Consider the following 23,741-nt stretch of genomic DNA (forward strand, 5'->3'; position numbering starts at 1 on the left):
ATTGACTTTTAAATGACTTATAATTTAGTTCTCTTGGGTTTTCTTTTATTACTGGAATCACACTCATCATGTATTATTTCTGTATAAAGACTTGTAAATTCCAAGTCCCAGGAGGAAAAACCCTTTAAACAGTTCTGTTTAGACTCATCATCTCTTTATTCTCTGAATCATCATCTCTTTTTATTCTCTTCCAAGACTAACAGGCCTTCAGCGGATTACAGGAAAGGGAGCTGGTTTCTCCAAGCACAAGTGTTCCTTCAACACTTTAGGAGCCCAGCTGAAAGCAAAATGTCAATAAAGGTGAAGGGCTGTTGTCCCTGAAATTCTCAAAGTTGCTTTTTGTTTCCTTGGCTGCCCTCTAGTGGACAATGATGCAGGGTCATTAAAACATACTGCATCTTGGGTCATGACTCAGAAGATAGATCTGCCTGTCTTTAAAACAAAAGCTAGACAGACAGTTATTTAAAGAAATACTACTCCAAGCATGAGGAAACTGTCCTTACTTATAATTCATATTTGGATCCCAAAGTGTCATTCCCTTTCCTGTTTCCTCGTCTGCAATCCTTTCCGTGAAAAGATAAGGGATTCAATTATTACCTATCAAATTTGCTCTAACACTGAGCATTAGGACTAGGCTAAAAGGATGAATAAGATAAGGTCCCTGCCTTCCCTGGAGGACTGACATGAACTCAAATAATGAGCAATGTGATGAGTGCTTAAAAGTAGAATAGACGAGTCTGTGTCTGTTTTGTGGGTAAGTTCATTTCTGTTGCTTTTTAGATTCCACACATAAGTGATGGCATATGGCATTTGCTTTTCTGTCTGACTTACTTCACTCAATATGCTCATCTCTACATCCATCTATGTTGCTTCAAATGGCCTTATTACAGCTGAGTAGTATTCCATGGTGTATATTTACCACATCGTCTTAAGCAACAAAGTCCTATTATAGAGCAAGGAGACTATGTTCAAGAGCCTGTGATAAACCATAATGGAAAAGATTATGAAAAAGAATGCGTAAATGTATAACTGAATCGCTTTGCTGTAGAGAAGTGAATGCATTGTAAACCAACTATACTTCAGTAAAAACAAAAAATTTTTTAAACAGAGTAGACAAAAATATACATATTAAAAAATTATTAAGGACACAAGGAGGAAAGAAAGTCTGCTGTATTGGTCAAAAGAGCTCTGGTGGAGTCTTGCGTGATGGGTGGAAGTTCTCTAGACAGACCAGAGAGGGAAAGTGTGTAAGAGAGATGAGAGGCTGTGTGTTGAAGAATACTGAGAAATAGTATCAGGAAGATAGCCAGGAGCTAGGTCAGGAAGGGCCTTTGGAGGCTGCATTCATTAGCTATTCCTGCAGCAAACAGCCTCGAACCCTCAGTAGCACCCAATAAATATCACTGATTTTTCCCGCGTGACTGAAGGGGGCTGGGCTAACTGTCCTCCTTGTCTCCCAGCCTCTCTTGGACCCCTCCTGGGACCAGCTGGGCTAGCCCTCGGGGTGTTCTTGTCCTGTTATTGGCAGAGCGCAGGAGGAAAAGCAGAAACGTGGGAGGTCTCTCAAGGCCATACTCAGAACTCACCTGCTGTCTTCCCTGGATTCTCTTGGCCAAAGCAAGTCATTGGCCAGACCCAAGTCAGAGGCCGGAAAACATCCTGTGAGGTTACATGTCAAAGGACTCAAATGTGCAGAGAGTAGGACTTAGGGCCAGTAACTGCACCTGCCACAATTTCTATCTTGGAAATGCTGGGTTTGAGGTACTCACTCAGTTCTTTACAATGTGGTTGGGAAATGTAGCTCAAAATACAGGTCTGCTGTGTAGGAATGGAGTCTGGATGAGAGTGGATACACGTACGTGCGTGCTGATTCACTTTGCCATACAGCAGAAACTCACGCAGCATTGTGAATCAACTAGACTTCAGTTAAAAGGTTAATTAAAATGTTAAAAGTAGAGCATTTTCATTGGAAAAAAAAAAATAGAGGTCTGGCTTTGAGTGATGGATCCAGGAGTCTCAAGACCCCAAACACCAGACTTGTGGATCCCCTCCCATGCCAACTGGTCCCGAATCTCTAGGGGTGAGACTAGTGTTGACTAGTTCCCCAGACGATGTTTCCTATTCTCTGAAGTCTGAGCCCCACTAGTAGATAAATGGCATGAAAATGACACTGCTTTACTGCAGAATGTGGCCTCCGCGCCGCATCCATTCACCCACTTCCCAAAGCTCAGGCGTGAGACCCCTGCCGGCCAAACATGCTGCCACTCCTGCAAACCCAGCTAAACTCTCCCCAGGCTGGTGAGTGTTAGATAATGACCTCTCCAGACTCATTTTAACCTGGCAACAAATCTTCAGCCTAAGAAATGCATTTCCTGCATTTCTTCAATCTCTAAGGAGAGCGGAGGAAGAGCCTGTGAAACCATGTATTAATATCTCCACTAGAGGTTTGTTCTCCCTGCTTAGAAACCCAACCGCTCATCTTGTCAGAGTTAAATTTTACTAAGAAATAGACTGCTCTCTCCCCTCCAGTTCTCTGATTCCATCTTCAGTCTCTGAAAGTTCAGGCCCAAGCCGGAATGTAAAATATCTGACTTCTACTCTGTAATTAGGGGGAAAAAAAAAAAGAAGGAAGAAAAACCCTTTCATGACTCCAATTTTTTTGTACTATTTAAAGACATGCAAAGCCTAGAGAAGCTCCTGAGAGATGCTGTCATCTACGGCCAGCCTCGAACCCGCAGAGCTTGGAGAAAGATTCTCATCCTAGTGGAGGGCATCTACAGGTAGGTAAATAACCAGAGACCTGTTCACATACTGAGGCGCAGAGTGAGCTGACAAGTGGGGCAAGGCTGACCTCTCCTAGTGAAAGAGACCAATGAATGAGATAGAGGGGGTATGAGGGGACCTGGGCCAAAACCACCAATGTGAACTGTCAGGGGCTGGCTCACCTGACTTGTCCATGACCGTACATACGGCGGAGCACCTCAGAGGCTGGTGTCCCGGAGAAATGTCCTGACTAATGGTGCTAGCTTGCATTGATTCCTCCCACTACCCTTGGCTGCCCCACAGTTTCGAAGACCTCTGGGACTGGGTGACTCAACATCAGAACACTCTTTGCCTTTATGACAAAGGCAGGAAGGTAGGTACCGCTGATGGGAGCTCAGCTGCCCCTAATTCAACAGCGCACCCAAACTCTAGTTACTCCTTGAAGTTGGCCAGCTGTTAGCATCCAAACACAAAAGGCCTGCACGTTTTCCTCAAGGTAAGACTAATCTGGAACGCAGTTCTGGATTCAGAGCTGAGAAGAGCAGGAGATGGTTTTTGCATCTGAAGACGTGTTCAGCCTTCTTTCAGCTTGAGAGCTGAGCGTACAAAACATCCACTAAGCCAGTCAGAACTGCACTTTCATATTGAGGGTTGCAACTGAATTTGCTTCATTCTCCAAATTGATGATTGTTAATAAAGTCGAAATTGCCCCAAACTCAGCTTCTATCAGATGCCCTAATCCGTGAGACAAGGAAGTTGCTCATTCCTAAATCATTACTCAATCCTAAAGTCAGAAGAATCTAGGGTGATATTTCCTATGACATAATTATGGAAAGATGAACAATATTACAAGGAAGGGGGTGAGGGCTTAACTTCCCAGCAAGAGGAAATGTGGTTGTGATGGAAGTCTGAGATCGGGAGCAGCATTTTTTTCAGTTCCCAAGGGCACCACCCGAGCATATCTGTCAGCTTCTCTTTGTCACAACCACAACAGAGCGCTGCTGGCCCCAGGTGGGCAGAGGCCAGGGATGATCCTAGCCCACTTACAGCACACGGGGTGGGCCCTGCAACAAAGAGTTATCTGGCTCAACATGTCAACAGTACCGAGGGCAAGAAGCCCTGCTATAGACTAGTGTGACCAACCACAGGCCCAGAACTTGCGACTTTTAGGAAATAATCTCAATTAGTCTCTCGGCTGTCACGACCTCCAGCTTGGGTCTTTCTCCCTGTGAGATCTGTACCAGATGCCAGCCTGGGAGGGGAGCCCTTATCTAAGCACCTGTCAGTCAGGCCTGGAGCCGTGGGAAGGCGGATCAGCTGAGCCAGAGAGATGGGCATCTCCCTGAAGCAGAGTAATCAGAACCCAACCGCAAACAAACGAACTCAGCTCCACTAAAAGCAAGTTGTGTGTTCTAAGTACTTCGATCGTGGCTAAATTAAGTGGAGCACCGGCATTTCACTGTCAAATAGCCCCATCAGTTACACAAAGAAACCCCTCTGATAATGGCTATGCTGGGGCTGGGTCCTACCTGATAAAAGGACAGGGAAACCAGAAGGGGACTTCAGTTCCAACATAGGGTGACCCCAAACCACAGCTTAGGTTTCACTAGCAATGGTGACCGCCCAGTGACCCACTGCTGTGAAGCAAACCACCTCAAGGCACAGTGGCTTACCCAGCAGTGAGTTATCATTGCCCAAGCCATGGTGGGTTATCCGGGCCAGCAAGGGGGCTCCGCTCCATGTGACGTTGGTTGGGGTCATTCAAGGGACTGCATCCAATGGGGTGTTCAGTTGGGGAGAGAACATCCAAAATTACCTCACTCATGCATTTGAGCTCTGGCAGCTGGGTGTTGAGTGAACTGATTTATTCTCTCCACTTCTCTGGGGCACTTTGTCTATATGTAGGCTTTCTTGCTCAGCAGTCCAGCGAGAGCTTCCTTACAACGTGGTGGCTGGCCTCCAAGAGAATGAAAGGAGACGCCAGTCTTTTAAGTGCTGGGCCCACAACTGGCTCAGCATCCTTCTACTGGTCCAAGCATGTCACAAATCCAGATCCAAGGGGAGGAGAAAAGGAAACCACCTTTTCATTGGAGGATTGGCTTGTGTATATAGAGGGGGGAAGACTTACAGGCAATAGCACAGCAGCTCCTTCAACCCGACATGTATACAGAGAGATGCCTTCTCTGTCCATGGACTTGCCTTCTCAGAGAGGTTCTTTTTGTCTCACGGGCACAAGGGTTGTTGTCTTTGAGTGAGACTGTGATCTAAAAAGATGCATTCATAAATAGGGAGCAGGGTCCTTCTCAGACAGGCCTCAGTGCCTCCTGGGACCTCCTGGGCTGGCCAGGAGAAGAGTTCTGGAACATAGGGACGTTTTCCTTTGTTGTTTCTCCAGAAAATGAAATTATTTCCCACGAGATTTTCCAAAAGGCCAGGGCTAGGGGTGCAAAATCAGCAATCGACAAATACACTGCTACTTTCCAGAAATGTACCTTGTTAACCTCCACACAAACCTTCCTTAGAGTTTTCACAAACCTTCCTTAGAGTTTTCACTCTCAGATCATTTTTGTCTCAGTGTGTGGTTTGCCCCTCTGGGCAAAGTCCCTCTACCACAGACAGCTCACATAAACCAATTCTTTCAAAAGTCCCAAAAAGAATAGTCAGCCAAACTCAAGGTGCGTATCAAGGGAGAAAAGGCTAGACACCAAATCCTAGAAGTCAATAAACTCCACAACAGCAGGTATAATAATAACAGTAGTAATAGTAGTAGCAATGACACTATCACCATCCACAGATCATGTAAGTATTAATATTTATATAGAGAAGAAGGGGAGTCAGGACTTGGAGGGAGGCCTGGACATGGGCACACATCCTGTGTTGCTGCCTATAGCTATGTGTCCTTCATAGAATTCCTTTGTAAAAATTAAATGAGATCATACACGCCAGTGCTTGGCAGAAGCCCAGCCCATAGTAAGCCCACAACGAAGGGTAGCAGTCCTCATCATTAATTTTATTTTCAGTTGAGGAAGTCACAATTCAGAAAACAGTAAGTCATCTGCATGGCGAAGCTGTCTGACACCTGGAGGATGGGTGTCAGAAGACAAAGTATGCATTTATCAAGTGCCTTCACGTTGACATATTAAACATGTCATTTGTGCCATCTTGAGTAAGTACCTCCAGGACTCTGGAGGTTATTGTGAGGATGGAGGCATTCGGGTTCCAAGATCTAGATAACTGCCCCAGGGAAGGTAACTGAGATAAAGCAGAACTGGGATTCAAACCAGGTGGCTCTGATGGGATAGAGACCCAATGTAAACACAAGAGTCTGCCCATGCGCCCGCATCCGATGAAGTAAACATGGAAAATGCAAAGGCATCCATTTGACCTTCCTCATCAACCCGTCTAGGACTTAGTTTCTTCATCTGTAAAATAGGGAGATTGAAGCTTGAAGTCTACAGTTCCATGGTTTGGGGGTCAGAGGCACAGCAGTATTATTTTGGTGTTCTCATCTGCATTTTCCTTTGCTTTAAAGTCATACTCTTCTAGTTTTGTGTTTCTGGGAAGCCTAATGTAGTCAATTCATGGTGGTTGAGGAGATTTAGAATCATCCAAATATACACTAGAGATGGGGAAAGTGAAAAGTGTTAGTCACTGAGTCATGTCCAACTCTGTGTGACCTCATGGACTGTAGCCTGCCAGGCTCCTCTGTCCATGGAATTCTCCAGGCAAGAATACTGGAGCTGGTATCCATTCCCTTCTCCAGGGGATCTTCTGACCCAGGGATCTACCTGGTCTCCTGCACTGTGGGCAGTTTCTTACTGCCTGAGACACCAGGGAAGCCCTAGAAATGGGAGGTGGGTACAAAATAACCTGGGATATAAACTAGTGTAGCTGGAGCCCAAACTTTCACAATAAAATTAATCAAGAAATACTATCTAATTGTATCCAAAACTACATATATAAACAAATGTTGGAATCTCAGCATGCCATTGTCTCTAAGAATGTAAGCCATTTTCCTGACCCAAATAATGTAAGTTTAAGAACTGAGAACTTCAGTAGTGAAGTCTAACCTATATCCCTATGAATAAAGACAAAGGAAAAGAAAACAGTAGTTACTTGATTTTTAATTAACCTTGGCTCCTTTTTTTTTCCTCCTCTCTTTCCACCTTCTTTCTTCTCTTGGATTATATTCTGGGCCCACCAAGATTTTTCCACCATGTAAATTGGCAAACCAGTGGCTTAATTCCAAGTTATGACAGTGGGTAATATGGTCTAAACACAGAGGAGAAGGTGGTGAGAGGGAGATCTCAAAAAGGAGTCTTGTCACTTAGCCAATACATTATGTAATAGAGGTTACATAAAAAGAGATTATTCACTGGCTTACTAGTTTAAGAATAATCCAAATCCCTGCTCAGAGATTTCAATTAATGAGTGAAATTATTTTTACCTACAGTTGTATTTTAGTTTTTTCTTTCCCCTCTATTGAAGCCAAAAGAAAACATGACTTTCCACTGAAGAAGAAAATACTGTTGTTGGGTTTGTTTGTTTGTTTGTTTTTCATCGTTTTCGGCACAATATTCTTTGACAGCAATTTTAATAACATAGATAGCCTTTTCATGTACAAACCAAACTCAATATACCACTATGGGGAAAGATCTGATTCATATTTTGTCACATTGAGAAAATGAAAACTTAGTGTGGATAAATGTCGCTCTTTATAAAAACTGAGTTTTGCAAGACAGAAAAAGAGACACAGATGTATAGAACAGACTTTTGGACTCTCTAGAGCTCTTGTGTGCCCTGCATTAACTCCTGGAACCAGCAGTATTGTTGAGTCATTAATCTTTGATGAAGAAATATAAGCCAGGTGGGCAGACTCCTAACATCAGCCAGACCAGTGCCAGCAAAGACGGCTAATTAGCTGCCTAGAGTGTCTGCAAACTGTTCAGTGTGAACTCTGGCTCCTGCCAAACTCAGTTCCAGAACAAAAAATGGCTATTTGTGACATGTCAGGTTTTTAGCACGTTTGTGTTACCAACTTAGAACATTTTAAAAGGTAAGAAGAAGGTTTTAGAATTTTGAGGGCATCCATCCATGTATTGGGCATGACACCCATATGCCACCTTCCTGAGAGATTCAACAGAGAGGGCTCCCAATTTCTCACATGAGGCCCCAGTGCTACCATGTCCTCCTAAGCTCCTCCTGAGGACAAGAACAACCCAGTGGGTGCCCGTGATGTGTCAGACACTTTAGAAGTATTATTTCCGGTAATTCACATTGAGCCTTTATGAGCAGTGTGCTATCATCGTGTTAATTTTGCACCCAAGGAAGCTTAGGCAGAGAGCAGCAACTAAGCTGCCCAAGCTCTGAACTAGTAAATGATGTGGCTACCACCTCAGCTTATGGGGCAGAGGGCTGGACTCCCCTTCAACAGTAATAACTTTAACAAGCAATCACTCTAAGAAAATACTGGAATTAACTTGCAAACTTAAGTAAGAGAAGATGACTCTATGATCTTCGTGTTATTAAAATCTGAAAACATCCATTCAGAATGACCTTGTGGAAAGCACAAATAAGATGGACTTCACTAACATTAAGAGCTTCAGCTCTGCAAGATAATATCTAGGGTGTGAGAAAGCAAGACACAGACTGGGGGGAATACTTGCAAAAGATCTGATGAAGCAGTGCTGTCAGAAAGATGCAAGGAGGAGAACCCTTAGAACTCAACAATAAGAAAATAAACAACTGAACTTAAAAAACGGGCCAAAGACCTTAACGTACACCCTGCCAAAGACAATGGACAGACGAAAACAAGCATGTGAAAGCCCACTTCACATCATATGCCATCAGAGAAAATGCATGTTAAAACAATGAGACACCACTACACAGCTATTAGCAGGTTAAAATCTGGAACACTGACAATAGTAAGTGCTGGTGAGAATGTGCGGGAACCCAGAGCTCTCATTCACTGGCGGTGGGAATGCAGAATGGTCCAGTCACTTTAGATGGCAGCTTTGTGGTTTCTTACCCACATACTCTTACCATACAATCCAGCAATCTTGCTCCTTGGGATTTACCCAAAGGAGCTGAGAACTTGTGTTCCCTCAGAACCCTGCACACAGATGTTTGTAGCATCTTTATGTATAATCGCCAAAACTTGGAAGCAACCAAAGCGTCTTTCAGTCAGCAAATGGATAAATGGTGTTGCATTCAGACAGTGGAATATTAGCACTAAAAAGAAATGAGCTATAGAGTCATAAAAAGACACAGAGAAAATCTAGATGCATACTACCCACTGAAAGAAGCCAATCTGAAAACATCACACAGTGTATGATTCCAACTATGTAATGTTCTGGAAAAGGCAGAACTATGAAAACAGCAAAAAGATCCCCGGATGCCAGGGGTTGGGTGGAGAGATGGAAAAACAGGTGAAGCACAGTGAATATTTTAGAGCAAAAAAAAAAAATAGTATGTATTATGCTATAATGACGGATACGTGTCATTATGCACTTGTCCAAACCCATAGAGTGTATGATGATGAATCTCAGCCTCTGTGCACTGGTGCTAAATTGAATCTCAGAGACAAAGTTTTGGATGGAACAGAAAGGAATAGTTCTATTGCTTTGCCAGGCAAAGTGGGACACAAGGGGATAAAGGCCTTAAAAGTCTGTGTCCCAGCCTGGGGGGATTTGGTGAGGAGTTTTACAGCAGTGGTTCCCAGGCAGGGTTCCGGGGGTCAGGGTATGTGTGCAGGGCCTGTATTCCTTTCATCTGGCCCCAGGTGGTCTCCTGATGAGGTCGTCACTCCGTGACCTCTGGAATGAAGACTGTCATCAAGTATTTGACATCCCCCATTTGGGGGTTTTAGTTCTGCAGAAGGGCTCAGAGACCCTGTGTGTATCACTTGAGGCAGAACCAGGACCCTGCCCCAAGGCTGCTCTTCCCTGCACCCCTCCCTTCCCTGATTAGCAGCTGATGGGCTTCCTGGTAGCTCAGATGGCAAAGAGTCTGCCTGCAACGCAGGAGACCTGGGTTTGCTCCCTGGGTCGGGAAGATCCCCTGGAGAAGGGCATGGCAACCCACTCCAGTATGCTTGCCTGGAGAGTCCCGTGGACATAGCAGCTTGGCAGGCTACAGCCCATGGGGTCACAAAGAGTCAGACACGACTGAGTGGCTAACACTTTGGAACTCAGGGAAAGTTATGAAGGCTGAAGCCTATTCTCTATAAACAAGAAACAGGGGACCGAAAGGCTATTGTGCCCAGGAGCCCCACAAGGCCCGGCTCAGTTTCACGAACAATACCAAGGGTGAACTCTAATATAAACTGCAGGCTTTAGATGGTGACGTGTCAGTGGAGGTCAACTGGCCAAAACAAATGTACCGCTTTGGTAGGTGGTGTTGACAAGGGAGGAGCTTATGGCTATGTGAGGCAGACGGCATAGGGGAAAACTTTGTACTCTCTGCCCAGTTTTGCTGTGAACTTAAAACTGCTCTGAAAAATAAAATCCTTTTTTTAAAAAAAAAAAAAAGTGAGGCTTCCCTGGTGGCTCAGTGGTAAAGAATCTGCCTGCCAATGCAGGAGACTTGGGTTCGATCCTTGATCCCCGAAGATCTGACACACCACAGGGCAACTAAGCCCATGCACCCCAACTACTGAGCCCAGGTCCCACAAGCACTGCAGCCGTCAAGGCCTCGAGCCGCTGCTGCACAACAGAAGCCGGTTCAGTGAGACAGCTGCACCCCGCAAGCAGAGCAAAGCCCAGGCGGCAGTGAAGACCCCGCACGGCCAAAGTTAGATAAATAATAGATGATTCTTTAAAAAGATCATCCAGTACCCACGGGTCTAGGGTGACTACCCAACAGCTGGACTGTTTTGACTGAATGGACCTAACACTTAAGCTATTTTCTTAATACGTTAAATTTAATAAATAAACTAAGAAGAAGAGACGTTCAACTCTCCGTTTGCATCAGTTGACTAGTTCCTGAACTAAACTGATGGGTTGCTTGAATTGTTTGACAAGCTCCTTCATGGGGGTGAGAGTGTGAGTCTGATTTCATAGAACTTAGCTGTCAGCACAGTCAAAACTGTGTGGGAAAACACAGCTCACAAGATGTCCTGAGAACATCAGTTCCTTTAAATCCATTGGGTTCCAGAGGTGCCATGTAAATACTGAACGCTCCTTTTACTTGCTTATTTACCTCCTGTCTTTCCCTTTGCTGGAGAACTTAAAGTGATTTTGCAATTTAAAATCCCAAGGAAATTTACCAAATTACAAACTGCTGTGAAAAGTTAAGCACTTAGGGCTAAAACAAAAGTTGATCTATAGCAATGGTTCTCAAGTATTGTCTGCAACCAGAAATCCTGGAATCTCTCAGGAGCTTACTAGAAACCCAAGTTCTCAACCCACCCCAGACCTCCATTGGAAACTCTGGGTGGGGCCCAGAAACCTGTGTTGCAACCAACCATTCAAATGTAATAAAGCATTCAAAGGATTCCGATGCTTATGCAAATGAGAAGCATTGCCCTAATGGAAGAGAGGAGACACCAGCAGATGCCTCAAATAAGCCTTCAGGTTCAGGACGGACTCAACAGAAGAGCCTAAGGCCTTTCTCCTTTGCTTTAGTGAACACTGTGATGTCTTAAGTGTAATGATGTCTTCAAATTCATCTGTGTGTTTTTTATGTTTGTTTGTTGTTCCTTATGTTAGGCAGAATTGCCTTTCCCTGTAACTTCTGTGCTGATCTTTTTTAAAAATAATTTTATTTATTTATGGCTGCGCTGGGTCTTCACTGCTTTTCACGGGCTTACTCTCGTGGGTGGGCGGGGACTACTGCTCGTTGAGATGCGGGGGCTTCATTGAGGTAGCGTCTCGTTGCAGAGCAGAGGCTTCAGGAATTGCGGCACTGGCTCAGTGTTTGTGGCACAGGGGTGTAGTTGCTCTGGAGCACATGAAATCTTCCCAGACCTGGGATCGAACCTGTGTCTGCTGCATGAGCAGCTGGATTCTCATCCACCGTGCCATCCGGGAAGTCCCTTTTGTGCGTTTTTACATCCTTCTTTTAATATTCAGCAATTCAAGCACTGAGTTAGGTCAGATGTGCTGCTAAGTCACTTCAGTCATGTCTGACTCTTTGCGACCCTATGGACTATATATAATCCGCCAGGCTTCTCTGACAGTAGAATTCTCCAGGCAAGGATGCTGGAGGGGGTTCTGGCCAGGGATCTAACCCATGTCTCCTGAAAGTGATAGAGACAGTCACTCAGTACTGTCCGACTCTTTGCAACGCCATGGACTGTATGTAGCCCATCAGGCTCCTCTGTCCATGGGATTCTGCAGGCCAGAATACTGGAGTGGGTTGCCATTCCCTTCTCCAGGGTATCTTCCCGACCCAAGGATCAAACCCACATTGCCGACAGAGTCTTCACTGTCTGAGCCACAGGAAAGCCTTAACCCATGTCTCTCAATGTCTCCTGTATTGGCAGGCGGGTTCTTTACCACAAGCGCAACCTGGGAAGCCTGGCCAAATAGGACAGTAGCAGGCTGATATAGATGCCTTGACGTGGAGCAATTTCATTAAAATTATCAAAATACCTGGAATCCAGTGTGCTCAGTCTAGTTATGCTAGTTGACTTTACAAATAAGCTAATCAACAGCACGGTGAGCTAATTATTTACCTGGGAATTAGCTTTAACAACTCAAAGCACTTAAATCCATTGAATGGAAACTAATTTCCCCCCAGTGAACCAAAGCCAGAGCAGCCTTACAAGATTGAGAGCACATCTCCACCAAATAAAACATGCCGGGTCATCCCCGTTTGGTGTCAGGGCAGAAAGGGAGAGTGACACAGAGCCTTCCTGGCGGGTGCACCCTGGTGACAAGCATTTCTTCTTTTGCCCTAGCATGGAAGGTTCCATCGTGTGTCTGCCCGACATCGTGGCCCTGAAGAAGAAATACAAGGCTTACCTCTACATAGATGAAGCTCACAGTATTGGGTCCGTGGGCCCAACCGGCCGGGGTGTGGTGGAGTTCTTTGGAATGGACCCCAGAGATATTGACGTATTTATGGGCACATTCACCAAAAGCTTTGGAGCCGCGGGAGGTTACATAGCTGGAAGGAAGGTAAGAGACAGATTCCTTGCATCTATTAAAAACCTGAATGCCCTGGAAATGCAGTCTTGGGGGTCCTCTGGCTGCCCTGAACTGAAGCCCAGTTTAGCACATCTGACTGATTAAGGCGGCCTGGGCAGCAGGGGTTCACAGGCACGGGAGGCCCAGAAGGTCAAGGAGCTCATCCTCTGATAGTGCAGAGGAGCTTGTGGTGAGTAATCCCGTGATCCTGAAACGACAACCCTGGCTGTGCACATAGGCAGAGACAGTGCAAAGGAGAGGGCAGGACGGAAGAAGTCTCAGAACGACTGTCAGTCTCGTAGATCAAGGGTGGCGAGGGGGTGTATGGGTTATATTTCAAAAAGAGAGATTGCCCTTAACCAAGCCACAGAAGTGATGCTGCAGAACGGTAAGTAGCTTGGGGAAAACTTAAGGTGGCGGGTAGGAACAGTGGCCAAGGTCAGATGATGAAGACACTGACCCTCTGCTACAAGATGTGGGTTTTCAGAGTTTTAAAAAAACAGTGGCAAGACTGAAGATCTTTTTTTTTTAATATTTTATTGAAATATAGTTGCTTTACAATGTTGTGTTTATGCTGCAAGGCAAAGTGAATCAGCCATACATATACACATATCCCCTCTCTTTTGGATTTCCGTCCCATTGAGGTCATCACAGAGCACCGAGCAGAATTCCCTGTGCCACACAGTATGTTCTCATTAGTTTTCTATTTAATCCACATTAATAATATCAAGAATGTATATATGCCAATCCCAATCTCCCAATTCATTCACCCACCTTTGCCTCCCTTGGCGTCCATATGTTTGGTCTCTCATCTGTGTCTCTATTTCTGCTTTGCAAATAAGTTCATCTGTACCTTTCCCCTAGATTCCACATATAAGAGATATTATGCAATATTTGCTTTTCTCTTGCTGACTTCTTTCACTCTTGTATGACAGTCTCCAGGTCCATAAGAGATTTTGCTCTGCAAAATAATTCTCTCCCACAATCTTGGATAAGCCGTGGGTCAAATCTTGTCGTCCTCTCATCTCTTATTTGTGTGACTGAAGATTCTGAGCTGATGGAATTAGACTAAGTGTTATCCCTGTCATTCTACTGCCAACATCAGCCAGGAGGTCACCAAAATGAAACAAATGCTTGAAAAGGTTTTAAAAGAAGAGGCAAGAAGACGAGGGAAAGAAAATGAAATACTAAAACCCGACTTTCGGGGCTCAAAAAGCCGGTTCTCTGCCCCGTCATACAACAGTTTTACAGAAATCCTGATGGGCCCCTCCTCCGGGTGTACCCCTGCCCCAGAGGGACGGTGAGGGCGCTGCTGGCTCCCCCGAGGAGGGCGCAGAGTGTATGCAGGTGGCTCTGTGGCGTCTCTAAAACTCCCGATTCCTCCCTCACTGTCAGCAACAGGAACAGGAGCTCAGGCTCCTGGGAAACCAGCTAGACAAACCAGGGAGTACAGCTGAAGACAGCCTGGGGCGGAAAGCCCATGATTTAAAACTGCAGATTTTATTGCGGGCAGCTCACCCTGCCATGAGACGCTGCACAAACGCTTAAAATGTTCAGAGCTCCTGGTGACCTCCACCCTTCAAAAAGCATCACTTTCATCTGAGCTCAAAGCACTGCATTCAGCCTCCTTCCATAGGCCTGCGGGAATTCATCGAGGGATACTAAACGCATAGGGAATGCCCAGGATCTTACAAAATTCAGCTAGTCTAGCGCGAGGTTCCACGTTCCCTTCCGCGACTGTCAAAGCCACGGGGTCACAGGGTCCTAAATGTAGGTGAGCCCTCGCCCAGGCTACTTCGCTTTGTGAGCTGGTAGTTTTGTGGTGACTTTAGCAGCAGTTCTGAGCTGCAAAATTTTTCACCAAGTGTAGATCTGTTTCCTGAGCCGAAGGAACCTGAATAAACTGAAGTGAGCGGATCCTTGACATGCTGTCAAATTTGGTAGCTGTCACCACGTTCCCTCTTAGAGTTCTTGCGTGTGATGAGCCGCTGGAAGCAGAGGCTCCTGATTGCCAGTTCAGGCCCAGCTCAGCACGGCTCTCTCGCATCCTCTGCATCCTGAAGGCGGGTGGACTACTTTAAAAGTACATTTGCTCTTGCCTACCTACCTTCTGTTGACCTGCGGTAGATACGGAGCCATTGTGAAAATTATTAATATTTAGTATTTGCCTTAATCAGGGAGAAGAAAAAATATGTGGATCAGTTTTTGCTCTTTAAAAAACGCTTCTTCACATACTTGGAACCAGAGGGATGTCTCCTGCCGCCCCTTCCCCGTCTCCCTCTGTATTTCGCCGCAGTCTCTGAATTTACCACTAGGTGGCAGCGAGACTCAGAGAGTGTTTGGCAGAGACCCCTTAGCCCTGAAACCAGAAGAGCAAAGACCTAGAAAACACCGGGCAGTTTCCAGGCGTGGTGGGTGCGCAGGATGTGAGGCCTCTCGAGCGAGTGTCTCGTGTTCCCTGATGATTTAAAATTCAGCCTGGTAATGAATCCACCTGCAACGCAGCAGACCCCAGTTTGATTCCTGGATCGGGAAGATCCCCTGGAGACGGGATAGGCTACCCCACTCCAGTGTTCATGGGCTTCCCTTGTGGTTCAGATGGTAAAGAATCCGGCTGCAATGTGGGAGACCTGGGTTCGATACCTGGGTTGGAAAGATTGCCTGGAGAAGGGAATGACCGCCCACTCCAGTATTCTGGCCTGGAGACTCCCATGGACAGAGGAGCCTGGCGTGCTTCTGTCCGTGGGGTCCCAAAGAGTCTTACCTGACTCAGCACAGCTCAGTACAGGTAAAAACACCCGCCTGGAATCATTTTGGTGAGCCTGTGACAAATGCAGATAAACTGGTTTCCTTCCAGCCTCAGGAGCCCATGAGTTAATCGTACTTAGTATCTGCTCCTCTGTGCCTTTAACTTGTTAAATTATGTTAATTTTAAATTATGTGTAGTTTCCACTTAAATTATAGTTTTTAATTCCCCTGGACTTTGAAGAATTTTGTGAAGAATTTTCACTTTGAATTTGTTTTTTAATTGATAGGACATAGGATTGGGCAAATACTAAAGATCTTTGGGAAAAAAATCTTTCTAATATCTGTTTAAATAATTCGAATTTGGTTTTCATACTTCTATACTTTTTTCTGAATATTTTAAAATAGATATCTCAATTTGGGGGAGTATTACAAAATATCCAACATTCTAGATATTAAATTATACGAAAGCAACAAAATTAACCATAAACAAGTTAAAGTCTACACACTACTACTTTACATTTTTCTGAATTATTGATAATTTCAAGTTCACTATGTTCATGGGCTTCCTAGTAAATCTTGAGAGGTGGAATAATCACTTGGGTCCAAAAATCTAGAAAACTATAAAACTCTCTGGGTCTTAACTCTCTTTTTAAATGTCAGTTAGTGGTACAGGGACTATAATCTTAATAACAGTTTCTAGGAGGCTCCAGAAATCTTTATGGAGCAGGTCAAGGTGAGAAGTACATGTATTAGCAACCAGATGTGTCATGGAAGAAAAAATATTTGGAAACACACAAGAGAAAAATTGCTTTGGTGCTAAGATACAACCACAGAGTGGAGATTTTGTCTTCATCCCAGCCTTCCAGTAACAAAATGTCCTAGAAATTCATGTACCTCCTGACTGAACTTCAGGGACCCTCATCACCCTTCCTTAGTCTCTAAACCCCCTCTGATTTCCATTAGACCACCAGGATTTACCAGACCCCTGCTAAGTACTCACCACTGCAGATTTTAAGTGAGTATATAATAAAATGTATAACTCTCAAGGAGAGTCCCAGTATCTTGCTACTCTCAAGGAGGTCCCAGTCTCTTTGGAGAAAGAGTAGTAGGACACGTTTTGAGACTGATACAATTCAAACTGTGATTTAGAACTGTGAACAGGTGGGTGTATCAGAAATCCCCCCCTTCCTCTCCTCCCCCGAGGGGTGCAGCCTCTGTGGATTAGGGGAAGCACCACATGAGTAGCAATGAACTACTTCTTCTCTGCACTCCCCAGGGCCTCCCCATCACCATACCAAGCCAGCTCCTCTGCTCTGAAGAAGTAATATAAGCTGATGCTAAAGGATGGGAGGAGGGGGGACTCTAGAGCCAGACTCTTTGGGTCCAAATCCTTGTTATCGAGCCACTTTCTGGTGGGATAATGTTCTGATCTGTTCTTTAATGCAGTGACCCCACCTATCAAGTAGAGATCAAAACAGTACCTAACTCATAGCATTACTGAGAAGCTAAAATGTGTTAATGCATGTAATTATATATGTGAAATACATTTAAAATTCTTACAGTGGTGCCTCAAGCAGCCCATGGATATCAGCTCTGGGTCTATCCATGAGCTGTTAGCTCTACCGTCTCTACAGTGAAGCTCTGTTGCCATCAGGTCTAGATCCTCCCTTCTTTGAAATGCCTCTCCTTTCTTTTCGCTCTCGCTGTCACCACCCAGTAAGGATGGGGGAAGTGTCGGGGTGCAAACCTTTGATGCCCAGATCCACCAGTGTCCGGAGGCGTAAGCATGCAGCATGACCCTCTGCTGGGCGGGGGGCTGGGATAAAGACACTCCAAGTGTCCGGTTTTTGCCCCCTCCTCCCCCCTCACACTCTGAGTGTTCGGACTGTCTGAACTGGCCGCCCATTAACAATAGCCACCAGCAGCACCAGATATTCACTATGTGGCAGATGCTTTTCCTCATAATGACCTGAAAAAAGTATGACCGCTATCCCATTTCTCAGAGAAGGAAACCAAGGCACAGAGAAGCTTAGTAGTTTGCCCATGGTCTCATATCAGTAAGTGGCAGAGCCAGGATTTGAACCTAAGTGATCCAGGCTCCAGAGCCTGTCTCGTAACTCTGAGGTCAGACCTCCCCTGGAGGGAACAACCCCTCATTACCTTTCTTGGAGGCACTAGCTTTTCCCTCTGCCTTCATTTGGCTCCTCCATCCTGTGCTGATTAACATGCCATCTTTATTCCTCATTTTAGCCCATGTCCATGCCTCTCCCCTTGTCTGCAACGATCCAAATCTACTCATCCTTCAAGGCCAAGTCGCCTCCTTCAAACTCCCCTTCCTGGACCACAGGAGCCCACATCATCCCATTTCCTGCATCCCACGCAGCATCCTGCTGGGAGGCACCAGCTTTCAGTAGAGAAAGAAAACCCCTGCTTCTGCTCATAGAGGAGCATGAAGAACAGCCTGGCTGCGGCTCCTCTGGAAAATGACCACCTCTTTCTCCCTGATGCTCCCCCCCACCCCATCCTCCATGCGCCAAAGTGAACTTCTCGGATACCATGTGGTCAGTGCCTCAGTCAGATGGTGAAAACGCTTATGAGATTCACTAAACAAAAGAACAAACAGAAACTTAATTTTGATTTTAGTGCAAGTGGAGAATGGCTGCCAGAGACTAGGCTTTCTGTCCTCCTCCTTGTCTCAGGTTCCTGCACGCAGAGCATAGTCCAGAGCAGACTTGTCCTTGTACAGACTTGCTGGAAATAAAGATAGAGGGAGCGCAGAGGTGGCGGGATGGGGACAGAAGTGGGGGGAGGAGGGGAGGAAGGGAGGCAGGGGGGAAGGAAAGAAGGGAGGATATAGAGAGGGAAAAATAGAGGGGAAAAAAAAAAGACTGGAATGGAGAATCTAAAATTTAAAGCCCTAAAGAGGAAACCAGAGTAGAGCGATGGAGAAGGAAAAGAAGACACAAAAATCAAGGACTGAAGGTGTGAAACGCAGGAGAAAGAAAGTCAGGGGAGCAGGAGTGTGGGAGAGGGGACTGCAGACGAAGGACATTCCAAAGGGAGCGGGGCAGGCGGACTGGAGCTCCCTGGTCCCCCAGGGGGCCAGGCAGACACATCACGCCACCAGCCGCCTGGGAGGCAGGCCACTGACTTTACTGCGGGAACATTTAGGAAAGGGCATAGTGGCTTCAGGTACCTTACTTACGTCACTACTAACTTTAGTTACCAGTTCATAGGAAGATGAACAATGTACACTTAAAACGCTTGGGTAAGGATGCATGACTGTGAGCTACCAGGACACCCACCCCTGAGGGAGGAAGCTGACAGGCGGGCATGGGCATGGTGGCAAGCACAGAGGTGGGAGCAGATGTGCCAGTGGAGGGGGGCCAAGAGGAGTGGTCTGCTCAAACCAGAGCTCCCCCCAGGTCACCTTCCAGGCAGTGACTGAGAAGACACCGAAGTGGGGCTCTAAGCTGTCTCATGATCCTGGAAGAAAAGTGACTGCCGCTTCATGGACCCCACTGCTCACTCAGAGCCATCCTGAGCGCACTGGCTTTGCTGCAGGGTACCCCGAGGGTCCCAGGCTGTGAGCCAGGAGGATGTCTTCCCAGCCAGGCTGAGTGCCCCCGGGCGCCAGCGCTGAGCAGCCCCCCCCCCCCCCCCCACCCCAGACCACACCGCTGTAGAAGGAAGTGATTGGAGCATCTGCTGGCCCTCAGCATGCTTACCACTGACCTCGGGTTCAGCCTGCTCAGGCATGCTGGTGGAGAACCATTTCTACCACCATAGGGACCAGCATCCTGCAGCGAGGCAGCGCTCCAAAGAGTGCAGTGCAAAAATCCCAGTGGTTCTCTCCAGCCCACGGCACACCGGGGTTTATCTTGCCCTTGCCTCCACGTTGGGTCAATCTCTCCTCTCCCTTCTGCTGCTCCCTTACACTGGAACTTTTCTTGTTATCTTTGTCTTTCTTCAAGACGTAATCCCACCCGTGTCTACTCACAAGCAGCACATCCCCTCTTTTTCCTCTGCCTTTTGGTAGCCTCACTGCATATATTAGTCTGCATATCTTGTACTTCCCCTGCCGTTACTTCTTCATGGGCACAAGCTCATGTACTATGCTCAGGGACAAAAATAAAAAGACACATTCTAGATCATTCTTTATACCCTCCTGAATACTAAACCACTGCTAACATGACCTGGATAGCCAAACAAATGTCTTGGAAGCCGTTTTTCCTTTGCACATCTGGTTTTGAGTTTCCCTGGTGGCTCGGATGTGAAGAATTTGCCTGCAATGCAGGAGACCCAGGTTCGATCCCTGGGTCGGGAGGATGCCTTACAAACCTCAACTCCAAATTTGGAGCTCCTATTTTTGTATACCTTCTATGTTGTTGAGGGAGAGGCTGAGAAGAATGGACAGAAAAAATAAATAGCTTAGTGATGTGCCTGGAAAATCAGACTGCATTCAAGAATCAAATGTCTTCTGCTATAATGGGTGGAGATGGGTCCACCAACACAGATTTATTTGCCTTCTTTTTGGATTTCCCTCCTTCTTTAAAGGACCTTGTGGATTATTTACGGACTTACTCCCATAGCGCTGCTTATGCCACGTCCATGAGCCCCCCGGTAGCAGAGCAAATCATCAGAGTAATGAAACTCATCATGGGACTAGATGGGACCACAAAAGGTAAGAGGGTCTGCAGCAAGCCCATCTCCCATTAATTCCTTTCCTAGACCGCTCTCTGCCTCCCTTCTGCCCCATCCACCTCTCCCCTTCTCAAATATACTGCTTGGTCTTAATGTAACCAGTTTGTAAATTAAGCCACGTGCTCGTTAATAGTACATAATGTGTAATAGTATGGAGTACATAAATGTACTGGAACTGCCATTAGTGCACAGAAAGGGTGAGTAGGGCAATGCTTTTTTAAAGCAAAGAACACTTTCTAATTCACCCCTTCATGTAATCAGCAAATGTGGACAATTTTGTTTAATTAGTCATGTTAAAATGAAGCCTACTTTGGTGTGTGTTTGCCTGTGCTTTCTGGGGATGGTCATTTGTTTCCCTGAGAATGAACTAGTCAATTTAATATTCTTTTTTTAATCCCCCGCCCATCTATTCATTCATTAATTCATTTATTCATTCATTTCTTCAATCATTACTCACCAAGGTTTGGGGAGAAGGAATCTGCCCACTCCCCATTCAAGTATATACAGACAAAACACTCACAACAATAATTGATCAGCCATTTCTCTGACATTGGGTCTCCACGGCCAAGACGTGCTACTTCGTTTGACTCAAATGAGCTTAATCTTTTTTTTTTTTAAATATGCTTTCATCAAGGGCTCTTAGACTTCACCTCCTATCTTTAAGATATAGCTTATAGAGCTTCTACTGTATATCACAATAGGGGACAGTGATGACTAGGGGAGTTCTTGCGGTCAAGCAATCCAGTGAGTGTGTTTATAGAAGCAGCAAATTGTCCTGGCCCCAGAACTGCCCACTGGGCTATACCATCCGTGTGCCCTGCCCCACCTCCCAGCTGATGTGAAACCCTATGATGTTTAGTGCAATGTTCCGAGCGAGCCTCCTGTTTCAGTAGAACTATGGAGAGGTCCATCATTGTTTAACGTTATTAAAGCAACAAAATACTTGATTCACATACACTCCTTACCCAGAAACCTACTGTATAAAACAGACTAGAACAGGGCTGATATGGATATCATGGTGTCTTTGAAAAAGTGATAGTCGCTCAGTTGTATCTGACTCTTGGCAACCCCATGGACTGTAGCCCACCAAGCTCCTCTGTCCATGGGATTCTCCAGGCAAGAGTACTGGTGTGGGCAGCCATTCCCTTCTCCAGGGGATCTCCCCGGCCCAGAGATCAAACCAAGCCTCCTGCGATGCAGGCAGATTCATCACCATCTCAGTCACCAGGGAAGCCCTTACCTACCTCCAAGCTGATGGTCCCTGAGGCCCTTCCGCTGAGCGCTAGTGCTCCCCATGTCGCTGGGCTGAAAAGATGTGATAGATTTTCTTTGTCACTAAAGAAAAAAAGGATTTGACGGTGACTTTGTCCCTCCATGTAAAATGTAATGATTGACTGATTTCTACGGTCATTTCCAGCCTTGCCTTTGGGGTTTTTATGATTCTGTGTCTTACTGAACAGTCCATGTGAAAAGGAGACGTGATTCCAGTCTATCCATGGTGCAGTGCTTAAGGGCATAAGCTGAAAGCAGCTGCCGGGACTTGGCTCCTGGGACACTGCTTAACTTGCTGTGTGGCCTTAGGCAAGTGTCTTCATTGATCTGTTCAACTCTAAGTTACTTCTCTGTACTTCAGCTCCTCCAGGTGCAAAATAAGGGAAAGGATATTGACCAGCTAAGGTTTTTGTGAGAATTAGGTAAAATAAGACATATAAAATATTTCATTATGACTGAAACAATTCTATCCATAGTAAGCATTATATAATTGCTTGCTAGATTATTTGGTATCATTCCTGAAGTGTTCAAGAAGTATTTGCACCATCTCAGGGATGCCGTAGGAAGGATTCTTAGGATGGAAGTGAAGTAAGACTAGATTTCCTTCAAGGTCCTGGGTTAGTCAGGCTAAGCTAAATTATGCCAGTGTAACAAATAAGCCTGGAAAATCACAGTGACTTAACCGAACCAAGGTTTATCTCTTGCTCATAGATCTAATATCAGATCTAACCCAAATTGGACAACTCCCTGTCCACGTCCCCTCATGGGAAGTGACTCAGGCTGCTGCTGGCTTGAGGCTTGGCTGTCTCAACACATGGCCTCCACAGTCACCATGGTAGCGAGAAAGAGCATCAGCCTGGCAGTAATGCTTATCATCTTGCTCACCATCCACTGGCCAAAACTAGTCCCATGACCCAGCTGAATTTGGGGAGGTGGCAGTAGTAAATTAATGGGTATGAATATGGACATGAATAAGCATTTATCATTCAATCTTTTAGAACTGAAGCTCAAAATAGACCTGTCTCCATTCCCACATGAGCTACCAGGTTATGTGAAAAAATTGGTCTGGAACCACTGGCCTCTTGCAAAGTCATCTTAGTGATATTCTTGACTGCATGGATTTCTTAATGAAAAAAAGTTATTTGAGACTTAAGTTAAAGTGCAAGTTAAATGAATTGTACTATGATGACCAGAATTATCCATTGATCTTATTTTAAAGACAAATAACTAGAAAAAAGTTTGCTCTGAAAATTAGCCTATGATTTCATAAAGATCACTGACTTTTTAAGCCCTGTAGGTTATATGTTTTTGTTTGTTTTCTTTTTTTAATTAATTTATTTTATTTGGAGGCTAATTACTTTACAATAGTGTGATGCCTGTAGGGTATATGTTATCATCATCCATTGTGATTCACACATACCCAACTTGACAATCTTTTCCTTTCTGCTTCTGAACAGCCTTGCCACTTCATCACAAACAGAACTCACTCTGTTTGATCAAAAAGATCTGCAGAAAAGTTACATTCAAAGATATGATCGTAAGCCCTTTGATAGCCATCTGTCATCAGTTTTTCTCTCTCCAAGGAGGGAGATATTTCCTTTCGTTTTCTCTCTCAGCCTCATAATTAAAGAATCGCTTGGTCATTATTTTTAACCTCCCAGTTAAAGTGTCTCTCTTCAGTCTTATTGCCGTTTTAAGAGAGAACAGAAAGAAAAAATAAGAGAAAAAGCTATGTACAGTCGGTGTCCTCAGAATCTAGATAGGGGAAGCAGGGAGAAAGATTGAACAGTTTCTTTTCAAAGAAATGAACAAAAGAAAATGATAGAGAAGAAAATTGATAGAATCATCAGCCAAGTTGCAGATGGTTCAGCCTGACATGGCTTTTGAAGAATTCAAAGGCACCCAGTGAATGATCACCCTGGCCTCATTGACAACAGTGCCTGCTTTAAATAAGATAAACAAGACTGGTTGGAAACACTGCATTAACTCACCCCTTTCTGCAGAGGTAGACCAACTCCCAGGGTAAAGCTGACCAAAGCTCAAAGGGCTGCACTACATCAACCCCAAACTGCCTTACAGGATCTGCAAAAGTGCCCTGCTCTGAGCCTTCATCTTTAGCCTTCT

At 45.3% G+C, this 23,741-nt stretch overlaps 1 protein-coding gene across 2 annotated transcripts in view; it reads left to right on the plus strand.

The window, feature by feature from the left end:
* SPTLC3 (serine palmitoyltransferase long chain base subunit 3) overlaps positions 1-23,741 on the plus strand; it is a 155,973-nt gene that overhangs the window by 99,338 nt on the left and 32,894 nt on the right. For both annotated transcript variants that reach the window (XM_020892013.2, XM_070471898.1), the window contains exons 7-9: positions 2,675-2,780; positions 12,665-12,884; positions 20,199-20,325. In XM_020892013.2, coding sequence (XP_020747672.2) covers positions 2,675-2,780; positions 12,665-12,884; positions 20,199-20,325 — 453 coding nt within the window. The remainder of the gene's footprint in view (positions 1-2,674; positions 2,781-12,664; positions 12,885-20,198; positions 20,326-23,741) is intronic.

This window comes from Odocoileus virginianus, chromosome 9 (genome assembly GCF_023699985.2).
Source record: "Odocoileus virginianus isolate 20LAN1187 ecotype Illinois chromosome 9, Ovbor_1.2, whole genome shotgun sequence".
Taxonomy (NCBI): Eukaryota; Metazoa; Chordata; class Mammalia; order Artiodactyla; family Cervidae; genus Odocoileus; species Odocoileus virginianus.